This window comes from Miscanthus floridulus, chromosome 4 (genome assembly GCF_019320115.1).
Source record: "Miscanthus floridulus cultivar M001 chromosome 4, ASM1932011v1, whole genome shotgun sequence".
Taxonomy (NCBI): domain Eukaryota; kingdom Viridiplantae; phylum Streptophyta; class Magnoliopsida; order Poales; family Poaceae; genus Miscanthus; species Miscanthus floridulus.
In genome coordinates, this window is record NC_089583.1 from 5,127,149 (window position 1) to 5,139,321 (window position 12,173).

At 41.3% G+C, this 12,173-nt stretch overlaps 1 protein-coding gene across 4 annotated transcripts; it reads right to left on the bottom strand.

The window, feature by feature from the left end:
* Nucleotides 1–4,421: 4,421 nt before the first annotated feature.
* On the bottom strand, nucleotides 4,422–9,935 carry LOC136549340 (BTB/POZ domain-containing protein At3g50780-like). 4 transcript variants are annotated; one of them, XM_066540586.1, is made up of 3 exons: nucleotides 9,734–9,935; nucleotides 7,488–8,238; nucleotides 4,422–5,796 (listed from the first exon to the last, which is right to left on the bottom strand). In XM_066540586.1, exons 2-3 carry the CDS (start codon nucleotides 8,127–8,129, stop codon nucleotides 4,831–4,833), a joined length of 1,608 nt encoding a protein of 535 aa, XP_066396683.1. In that variant the 5' UTR covers nucleotides 8,130–8,238; nucleotides 9,734–9,935; the 3' UTR covers nucleotides 4,422–4,830. The 4 variants fall into 4 exon arrangements, with proteins under 4 accessions (XP_066396683.1, XP_066396682.1, XP_066396684.1 ...); XM_066540585.1 differs by having other exon boundaries at nucleotides 9,189–9,935; XM_066540587.1 differs by having other exon boundaries at nucleotides 9,830–9,923.
* Nucleotides 9,936–12,173: the final 2,238 nt, after the last annotated feature.

Consider the following 12,173-nt stretch of genomic DNA (forward strand, 5'->3'; position numbering starts at 1 on the left):
GATAGCGCTATGAAACAAGCATTTAAATTTCCAGATTTTTTACCACGGTTACTGCCATACAGGCTAAAGCATGACACCTCTTCGTAACCACCATTTTTACTATACTGCACACATGAACCTTCGTGTCAGACTTTTAATTCTTTTGCTGATACTGAGACTAATATCCTCATATTTCGAGCCATTGTATATGCTCCTGTGAAGGTCTCATGTATTCAATTTACATTTTATGATTTGTGCTCCAGTTCTTTACTCCACTGGACACTTAAAGTAAATTGTTGGTTACTTTTTAGGTACGATATTTTTGTTTCCACAGCTGCTGTTTCCACGGAGTGCATATTATCGCATAAGATCTTTTATTATGATCTGTAAACCAACAACTGCAAGACTTCTGTTTGAGAGTGTTGGGCTTGCACCAGCTTCATAGAACTTGATGTGTTCTGATTGTTGATGCTCAAAAATTCACCTAGGCTTCATAGAACTAAGGTTGACCATCTTTAGGTTTCATGTTTGTAATCCCTCTTTTCCTGCCGTTCACACTAATATCCTCAAATTTCAAACCATCGTATATGCTCCCGTGAAGGTTTCATGTATTCAGTTCATATCTTATGATATTGTGGCCCGCTTCCACTACTACAAAAATGATTTGTAGTAACGCCTTGCTTTCTTTGTAGGGGCGGCTCTATATTGAGCCGCCCCTACAAATGGTTGACAAATGAGCCGCCCTTACAAATGGATTTGTAGGAGTGGCTCTATATCCAGCCGCCCCTACAAATCGGATTTGTAGGGGCGGCTCAATATTGAAGTGTCTCTACGAATAGACGCCGAGTATTAAAAATTAAGCACTAAAATTTAAATTTTGTAAACGACCTCGGATGGAGAAACAATCAAAATGAAAGTTGTAGATCTCGAAAAGTTATGAAATTTTGTAGTTGACAACTTTTTCAGTTGAGATCATTTACTACTTGAAAATACTATTTGAAATTAAAATTTGAAATTATTGAAGAACTCTGATTTCTTTTTTTAATCTCTGACAAAAACTTGTAACTAGTCTTTCTCCCTCATACTAACTTCAAATTTGATGATTTTTTTTCTAAAAATTTCTAAAATCATGCCCTATCAATTTATTGTGTTCTTACCACTATTATTTTATCCATCTTTTCATGTGACCGTGTTTTATCTATTTGAATTTTGAATTTCAAAAAATAACAACTTCAAACGTTATTTTGGAACACTATTTGATTTCAGATAAAAAAATCATGAACATAGAAGTTGCAGAAGTTATCAAGATCTACAAGTTTTATTTTGGTCATTTCTTCATCCGATAAAGTGGTAATAATATTGTTAACAAAATTTACATATTTCTCTTATAGTTTCATAAACAATAAGAGAGATATGTAACATTTGTGAACAATGTTACTACCACTATGTCGGATGAATAAATGATCAAAATAGAAGTTGTAGATCTCGGAAAGTTATGAAACTCTGTAGTTGACAACTTTTTAATTTGAAATCATCTTGTTAAGGAAAACTACATTTGAATTTCAAAAAAATTGAAATTTGAATTTTTTAAATGACCTCGGATGGACAAACAACAAAAATGAAATTTGTAGATCTCAAAAAGTTATGAAACTTTGTAGTTGATAACTTTTTTATTTGAAATCATCTTGTCATGGAAAACTACGTTTGAATTTCTCAAATTTAAAATTTAAATTTTGTAAACGACATCGGATGAAGAAACTACCAAAATAAAAGTTGTAGATCTCAAAAAGTTATAAAACTTTATGGTTGACAACTTTTTCATTTGAATTGGTTTAGGGCCTCAAATAATCAATTTATGCTCAGTTTTGTATAATATGTGAGGAACCAAAATAGAATGTAGACATAAGTGATCATGAGGTGCAGTGGTAGAGGAGTTTACGCGTGAGCGAGAGGTCGCGGGTTCGAAACCCGGCCGGCGCAAAGTGTGCAAAAATCATGAAAAAATGCTACAACCGTAGAGTGAGGGTGTGTGTGACTGCCGGTGGGGTCCTCCTCGGATTAAAACAAAAATTGCTAATTTTTTTGTCATTTTTTCGTGATTTCTGGAAATTGATTTGTAGGGGCGGCTGGATATTGAGCCGCCCCTACAAATCGATTTGTAGGGACGGTCTGGGAACTGCTCCTACAAATCAGTGATTTGTAGCTGCCCTTTCATAGGGGCGGCTGACAAAACTGTCCCTACATAGGGTTACCAGCCGTCCCTAAAAACCTTTTTCTACGTAGTGTTCGTTACTCCACTGCAGAGTTAGAGTAGATTGTTTGTTTGTTTTTGTTCGATTTTTTCCCTTTCACAACTACTGTCTCCAGAAAACCAATATTGTGCCACTAGTGTATTTTTCTTTCGCTTCCTTTTCTTGCATAACATTGTTGATTATGACCTGTAAACCAACAGATGCAATGCTTCTGTTTCAGAGTGTTGGGCTTGCACCACCTTCATCGAACTTGGTATGTTGTGACTGTTGGTGCTCAGATATTCACCTGTATTTTTTTTTTTGAGGCTGAATATGTTGGACAAACATAAAGTCACATCAAAGTACGTGACCCTCATCAAAGACATGTACAACAATGTTGTGACTAGTGTTCGAACAAACGATGGTAACACAGATTACTTCCCGATTAAAATTGGACTTCATCGAGGGTCAGCCTTAAGCCCGTATCTCTTTGCCTTGGTAATGGATGAGGTTACCGAAAACATACAAGGGGATATCCCTTGGTGTATGTTGTTCGTTGATGATGTAGTGTTAGTGGACGAAAACCAGACAGGAGTAAATAGGAAACTAGAGTTATGACGGCAGACCCTTGAGTCTAAAGGTTTTAAATTGAGCAGAACTAAAACCGAATACATGAGATACGACTTTGACGAAGTTGTACAAGAGGATGGAGATGTGAGTTTGGAAGTTCAAGTAGTGCCTAAGAAGGATACATTTCGGTATCTGGGATCGATGCTACAGAGGGATAGAGATATTGATGCGGACGTTAGCAATAGAATCAAAGCAGGGTGGATCAAGTGGCGATAAACTTCTGGCATTCTCTGTGACAAAAGGGTACCACAAAAGCTAAAAGGCAAGTTCTATAGAACGGCGATTAGACCGACTATGTTGTATGGAGCATAATGTTGGCCTACAAAGATTCGACATGTTCAACAACTGAGTATTGCAGAAATACGTATGTTGCGATGGATTTGCGGTCACACAAGAATGGACCGAGTTTGAAACGATGATATACGTGATCGCCTAGAGGTAGCACCAATTGAAGAAAAGCTTGTCCAACATCGTTTGATGTGGTTTGGCCATGTTCAAAGGAGACCTCCAGAGACACCAGTACATTGTTGAGTCCTAAGTCAAGCTAATAATATGATGAGAGATAGAGAAAGACCAAAATTGACATGGGAGGAGGCAATAAAAAAAATATTTGAAAGCTTGGGATATACCTAGAGATCTATGTTTGAATAGGAGTACTTGGAAAGCAGTTATTGAAGTGTCTGAACCGTGACTTGGGGCTCTTGGTGGATTTCAACTCTAACCTATACCCCAACTTGCTTGGGACTGAAAGACTATGTTGTTGTTGTTGTAATATGTTGGACAACTTTCTATAACCTGAATTAGAGAACCTTCTCCCTCTTCACACCCCCTATATTACTCTAAACACCTTTTTGCATGAAACTAATTCTGCTCTACAGGATTTAGACATGTTCCAAAGGTTCAAAACTAGAGGTTATATTTTCAAGGGAAAAATAGTGAAAGCATTTGTTTTAGGTTACACAATACCTGTCATTGCAAATCGGAGCTCATGTACTGTTATGGGCACTGGACAAGCCCTGTGCGGGAAATCCCACTCAGATGATCAATTCCCTTGCTCACATGAAGGTAGAATTAGAGTTCAGTTTACTATCTTCTGGATATAGTACACTAAGATCCTTCTTTACAAAAACATGTCTAATATTTTGTACCAATCTAAAACCCTGTCAAATATGATGAATTTATTCCCAGTTTGGCCTATATAACTGCAGGCACCATAAATATATACTAACATTTCCTTTCCCAACAGTTTTGATTATAGGAAGGTGTCAACTGCATATCATGTTTGTCCACTGCCTGATCCCAGATATCAGCATCAACCTACGACAGCTACAACTCAGTTCTTATCATATATAAAAAAAATTGTATGATCACAACTACTACCTACGGTTACTCCAAAGTCCAAACTAACTAAACCTTCTTACTTTTTTTTATCATCCTTATGGTCCTTTCGCGTCTCACACCCTCCACTCTCAGTCCAAATAAACACATTTGAATCCGCTCTCCTGGAATGATTCGTATTATTAAATCATGACTACAACCACTCGCCTGCGGCAACGCGCGGGGAGCTGACTAGTTCATATATGTAGGAGTTGTACCTCGGCAAAAACCTTAACTAGTCATGGCGCACAAGTTGCATCTGTGAATCTGTGATCTGTTGGGGAGTTTTTACAACTGAGTTCACAACATCACTCACAAACCCACTAGCCCAGCAGTAAAATCACAGGAGATTGATTTCTGTACCAAGAAATCAGAAACGTTCTTACATCCCAAAGCATTACAACAGAAGTACAGCCAACAACAAAACTAACCTCAGTTACCAACTGCCACTAGTGAACCTACACTCTGCTACTCTCTCTTCCCCAGCATCTCCTAACTGAAACTGAAGTCTCCTACTACTGAAGCTTGCAAGAAATTGTTGCAGCATTGTGAGCTGCAAGCCGCAACCACCATCATGCATGGACTGTTATTCTAAGCAATCGCTGGACGATCATCAGTGGCGCCCCAACCGCGACGACGAGCTCCCGGGCTGCTGCTCGGCGTACGGCCTGACGAAGGTCCGCCTCCACCAGACCTCGAACGCCCTCTGCAGGTTGGGGCACCCATCTCCGGCCTTGAGGAACCGACCGAGCCACGCAAGCAGCACGGCCTGCTGGTCCTCCAGAGGCAGCGTCAGGATGGCCTGCCCGATGCCGTCCTCCACCACAGCGTGGTCGAACCACCGGCACCCGTGCTGCAGCCACCTGTAGTCGTCCATCAGCGGCTGCAGCCACACGTCGAGCAGCCGCCGTCGCGTCTCCTTCGACGGCAGCGCCTCACCTTTCCCGATCGCCACCAGCAGCCTCGCCGTCACGCAGCTCACCAGGTGGCGGTGCATCACCGGTATCTTGGGGTGCAGCTCGGCCAGCTCCGCCTGGCTGGCCCAGATGACCGTCAGTTCATCGGCTGCGTTCCTGTCTGATAGGATCTCGGCTAGCCAGAGGAGGTTATCAGCCTCCAGAGCAATCTTTCTGAACGTCTGGTCTTTGCTGCCTGATGATTCTTCACCCGCAAGCTCTTCTGGATCGGAAGCTTGGCGAGACAGTGCCAGCAGGGAATCCAGGCAGTTCTGGAAACAGCTGTACAAGGTCATGATGCAGGAGTCTGCTGAAGAACCATTGGTGCAGATGTTGCTGTTCTCCTTGAAAAGTTTCAGGACCAGAGATTTCATCTCGCGGCGGCCTCTATCCTCGCTGCTCTTCAGCACCAGCTCAATGATATGCGCAAGAGTGTCGTTCGGCGGATTTGTTAGGACGTCAGATGTCACTCTCCTTAGCAAGGGGTTAGCTCTGTGATCCTCGTCGTGCAGCTGTCGGATGGACGACACAACGTTTTCTTCCTCATCGCCAACCCAAGGAACTGCTTCCAGGTAATCTAAGCATGACATGATGCATGCACGGAAGCCTAGTGATTCTGCGACCTACAGGCAGAACAAAATGTTAAAATGCATACACTAAAAAAGAAAATGATATGAATGTTAAGAAGTCAAATTTGCTTTAGAAAATCCAGTTGATTGTTCCTAAATAATTCGGAAAAAAAAAACTTAAACAGCCATTTTCAGACAGTCATGCTCTAGATCAGATTCAGAGAACTTGTTTCACAGATATTAATTCAATATAGAAAATACATGGAGCCCTGCCTAAATTGAGATTGATCAGCCTACCTAATTTGTGACTGATCAACTATCCATTGACAGAATCTCAAGATGATTTCTGATGAGTCGTAGAGTATGCATTGTTTGTCACGGTCCGTTGCAGGTGAGTGTATCTTAAGAAGTTAAGATGATAAGATTACGAATAAATATGAGCAGTGGTCCTAATTTGAGACAGATCAACTATCCATTTTCAGGCAATCATGCTCTAGATCAGATTCAGAGAACTTGCTCGCAGCTATTAATTCAACATAGAAAAAGCATGGAACCCTGCCTAAATTCAGACTGATGATCAGCCTACCTAAATTGTGATTCTGCGACCTACAGATAGAACAAAATGTAAAAATGCGACCCACAGACAGAACAAAATGTAAAAATGCATACACTAAAAAGGAAAGGGATATGCACATTAAGAAGTCAAATTTGCTTTACAAAATCCTGTTGATCGTTCCGAAATCATTCACAATTTTTTTATAAAAAATAGCCATTTTCAGACAATCATGTTTTCAGAACAGATTCAGAGAACTTGTTTCACAACTATTTATTCAATATAGAAAATGCATGGAGCCCTACCTAAATTGAGACTGATCAGCTTACCGAAATTGTGACTGACCAACTATCCATTGACAGAATTTCAAGATGATTTATGATACGTCGTAGATTATGCATTGTTTGTCACATTCTATTGCAGGTGATGTATCATAAGAATATGAATAAATATGAGCAGTGGTCCTAAAATGCAATAGCATGAAATAGACATAAAAAGACAGAAACATATTCAGCTGGATCTAATGAGAATCACAATTTTGGAAGATTATAGTTCCACTAAACAATGTGTGAATTATTAAAGTTTCAATTAGCATACAGGGCATTAAATTTGTGGTTTCAAATCACTAAAAGCCATGAAGTTTGAAATTTTTAAACAAACACAATTTTGTGGAATAGACAGCTTTTAGCTGATGCACTTAGATAATATCAATAAAATGATCAACGTACTAGGATTAAAAATAAGATGTTGTATGACGATATGACCAAGTGGCAAACCAAACCATCAGAGTAGTGTCCAATATACCAAAGAAGCATTCACTAGTGGTAAACATGTTTTAAGCAAAAGAAAGCAATGATAATTTTTCTTATAAAAATGCCAATAGTTTTTTTCCAGTGTAAGGGCTATGGTGTTGTTTAAAAAACTAAAATAAAATGAAATCCTCCATACAAATTAAGCTGCAGTTTAAACATCCCTAGTTAGATCTTAGATGAGGAGTTGGCGATACATCAGTTTAAGCTTAGTAATTGTTTTGAACCACCACAGTTCATGGATGCTTCAACTGTTCAACATTTGTGAATAATATAGATCAGAATATGCATATGGGCAAATTTATATAGCATATGAAGACATTGGCAAAAAATAAAAAAATCAAACACAAAATGGCAAATTACGAAACTGTGGTAGGAGAAACCTTCAAGATTCGCAGAACTCGTGGAACGTTTTGCTTGATAAGTCTCTGCTTGACATCCTTGCAGTACATCAACCCAACAGTCTCGACATAAATCTCCACATCCTCACAATCTGGCACCTCAATGCATGCCACCGGAGACTGCCTCGAGATTCTATTGGCAAAAAAGGTACTATTTTCAGCAAGGATGTTCTTGTGAACAATCATCTTCACAGCTACCCCTTCCTTGCCATGCAGCACAACCTTCAGATCACTCGTGCCAAGCTGCCCAAATCCGACCGAGATCTTATGCTGCTTTGGTCTTTTCTCGGGTGCCGGTGCAGGTACTACCTTTGGTGGATCAGGGGCAGCAACAGCATCTGCTGGAGGGCATACTTGCTCATCTGAATTGGTTCTAGACCTAGTAGGAGTGGACTGTGCTCTCTTCTCTGAAGAAATGGTCGGCGCCCTCTGAACCGAGGACACCTTTGATGGTGTAGGGGATGCTCCCCCTCTAGGCCTGCCCTGCTGGTTTGGGCTCTTTGCTGTCTTCTGAAGCGCGGCCTGTGATGGGCAGCACAAGAATCCTTCCGGGGTGACGGCAATGGGCACATTTCTGATCCTTGGTGGCTGGCCATCCAGCCTACCGATCTTGAACTCTGCCATGACTATCTTATGAACAAGCCTGTATCTTCCTTCAGAGATGGCTAACTGAAACGATTATTTGGCCTTCAGAGTTTTAGTTGTGATTTGTAAACAGTGCTAATGTGCACACCTGAAGCACAAGAGTCACAATATTTAGCTCGGATTTCAGACAAATGACGGAATTAGGAATTTAGGATATATATATATATATATATATATATATATATATAGCCAAGAATGCCAATTAAGGAACAAGAAAGCATTGCAGCGTTCAGGTTGTCTAGATTTCCTAGCGCTCAATAATTGGAGCCTGCAACCTTTGACCAAGCAAAAATAGTTCGGATCTCTATCCTATCCGTAGCAAGTTAGCAAATTCCAATCAGGAGCACTGAAAACAGTATAAAACAAGGGACAACTAGTAGAACCACAAGAACTGGAACCAACAACATACTGAACCTCACTATTAAATGGACAAAAATGTCCAATATTCCATCAAATTGGCACAAAACCGAACCAAAAGCTACTCTAAATTACAATCCACATTCCCCACCCCCTCTCTTTCAAATGAAGGCACCAGATCAAAATCAAGAACTACTAGAACATCACAAAATTATACCACATAGAAACAAAAATGCGCATTAAGAAACAGAAAGCATTGCAGTTGCAGCATTCAGGTCCTCTAGATTTCCTAATGCTCAACAATTGGAACCTGCAACCTTTGAACCAAACAAGACTAGTTTGGATCTCTATTTAAACCCTAGCAATCTAGCAAATTCGAAGCAGGGGCACTGAAAACAGCAGGAGTATAAAACAATCAGTAGACCCACGGGAGCATGAACCAACTGAACCTCACTCTTGAACGGACACAAATGCCCAATATCATTCCATCAAATTGGCTACATTCCCCACCCCCTCTCTTCCAAATTAAGACACTAAAGTAAAAAAATTCCGGCTCCGCTCACCAATATCAGTAGACAGTTAGCAAATTCGAACATCACATAACTAGCACATAGGTAAAGGCAAAGAGAACAGGCGGACAAGAAGCATTCTTTTTTTCGGACGATGATGGCCAAGAATTACCTCTCTCGCATCACATTCCGGCTCGGCTCAACAACCAATCAAGGAAAGGAGAGAGGCAGAGGGGAGGAGGCTTCACTCGCAATCACAGCCGCACCACTCCTTGGAGAGCTGGCGGGGGCAAGCGAGGAGGAGCGGTAAAGAGAAAGCAGAGAGAGCACAGCACAGAGGCGAGGGCAACTGGGTAGGTAAGCAGTAAGCTAGGCGCGGGCATGAACGCATCCATCACATCTCTACCACCACCTGCATCTCCTTTTCCCCATCAGCAATCAGTGGTGCTCCCCCTTTAGCCCGCTAGCACGCCGCGGCCGCCATCATGCCGCCTCCCGCCCTGCTCCTCCTCCCCCCTCAAGATCTCATCTTTGTTTGAGCTTTCCTTTTTCCTTCTACCCTCCTCCCCCTTTCGCACTCGCACACAGACCCCCGTTTCCCGTTGCGTGCTGCGGCAGCCGGCAGGGGCAGGGGAAGGCAGCGGCTACTGGTGGCCGTGTTGCATCGCCATCGCAGCAGCAGGGGCCAGGGGACTGTAGAAGCAAGCAGCAGAGTACCGGGGCGTGTCGCTTCCGGCGTCTTTGCTCCCTTGATTGGGCTCAGAGCTCGGAGCAGCTAGAGAGATGCCAGTCCTCAGCCAAAGTCACTCTCACCTCACGGATTCGCCTGCTCAAGGTCTCGTCCGGCCATGCCGCTGCGACTCCGATTCCACTCGACTCGAGTGTCAGTCCTCGCATCGCATGGAGAAAGATTTTTTTACTGCAGCTTTCTCCACCCGAGGGCCCTAGTTTACCGTGCCGATGCGGCGGGGCCCACACGTCAGGGTCCATGCTTTCCGTGGTATGCGTGCAGCCTGGCAGAGGTTTTGGTTTGGTTTCTCGAATCTGGGGGCGCTGCGATTGCCAACCTACAAATTTCATCCGTTACGCTACGTTTATTTTTTTCCCCCTCAAATGTTAAGTTAGGCCTCCTTTAGATGGATAAAATTTAAGAATTTGGCTATGATAGCACTTTCGTTTTTATTTAACAATTAATATTCAATCATGAATTAATTAGATTTAAAACGTTCGTCTCGCGATTTTCAACCAAACTGTGCAATTAGTTTTTTTCGTCTATATTTAATGCTCCATGCATATACCATAAGATTTGATGTAATGGTTACTGTAGCACTTTTTTAGAAAACTTTTTGAACTAAATCAGGCCTCGACGATTCTCGTACAAGATTTTTTTAACCTTTCTAATGCTTCCTCGATATAACTAATCACATCACACCTTTTTTTTTACCTTCGATCGTCATCAATGTATACAAAAGAAGAAAAAAAACATGGGTTTGGAGAAGATGCAGAGTTTCAGTCTCAGATTCCCACCGCAGTTGTCCGCTACCAAACACTGTGAAACCAGTGGCCGAAACGGGCAGCGGATGCTCCAAAGCCCCGTTCGGTTTACCCATATTCGGTTTGTTTGACTTATTTTACAGCTAAAACAGTGTTTTTTTTCTCATAATAATTAAATCAGAACAGTATTTTTCAGCCAGTTTCAGCCAAGATTCAAACTAGCAAACGGGACCAAAATTTCTTCAGATTCGAAGCAAGTGAAGGATGAGAAAAAGCGTGCACTTGTAGGGACTCGCTTGCCGTCTTTCCGTGCCACCGCTCCGTTTCGAGGTGGTGTCTGGTTTTTGGTCACGTCACACGACCAGGGTAACGTGTGAGCTAAAATCGGTACTACCAAATTCAAATAGAATATTTTGAATCTAATTCAAATAGAATTACTAGTATATGAACTAGAGCTGCTAACTACTAGCGTCCTGTTTGGCTGATGGTTTCTGCAGCTGATAAATCGGCTGATATTTTTTATTGTGAGAGAAAAACACTATACCATGGTCGATAAACAGTTCAAGCGGGCAGGGTGTAGTTCTACTAACAAGTTCGAGGTTACTAATAGATGCTAATTAAGTACTAACCACTTATCAACAACATAGTAGTAGCGGATTTAAACAGCCTCCGCTAATAGTTAAGGGGTGTTCGGTTCTTTAGTGGCTTCTAAAATTCATGTCTCATCGAATGTTTAGATGCTAATAAGAAGCATTAAATATAGATTAATTATAAAATCAATTACATGGATGGAGGCTAATTTGCGAGACGAATTTTTTAAACCTAATTACTCCGTCATTAGCACATGTTACTGTAGCACCACGTTGTCAAATCATAGACTAATTAGGCTTAAAAGATTCGTCTCGTAAATTAGTCGTAAGTTATGCAATTAGTTTTGTAATTAGTTTATATTTAATACTCCATGTATATGTCCAAATATTTGATGTGACAAGAATTTTAGTAGTGACCGAAGAACCAAAAAGGGTCATAGTAGGCTAGCACTAGTGGATTCAACGGGCCCTTACTACTACCAAGTGAATGTGTTTGGTTCACTGGATGAACATGGATAGGAGATGGCGGTCCATGTTTTTGACGCGTTTGGCTTAGGGACATGTTGGACAGGGATAACCATGTTGGAAGAATATTCCTTAATACGCTGGTTGAGCTAAGTTGAGCAAAAAGTGACGGATGAGCTCCTCCAAATTTGTTTACTTGTGCTTGTTGACATGGAAGTGCTTTTTTCTTTCTTTTAACAAACATTCAAACGGTTTCATCTTGCAAGCAGTTTATTTATTGTAATATATTTGTATCTTATCCCAAAAAATATGAACGGTTATATCCCATCTAACCTTATGCCCAAAATAAAGTAGTGTCTACTCCTATGTCTTAATCGCTAGTTCTTTTATATACTTGTATCGACCCCTACTTTTGTGGAAAGAGGGAGTGGGTGCCTTCCTCTACGGACGGACGGAGCACTTTTTTCAGTCTCGGCCGGGCTGAAGGACGCACAAATAAAGTTGATGGAGTTTATTCTCCCATCTTGCATGTCTTTCTCTTTTTGAATAAAAAAAGTTGGTCGTCGAAATGGATGGACAGATGGTGACGATGCTACGCCACCTTTTCT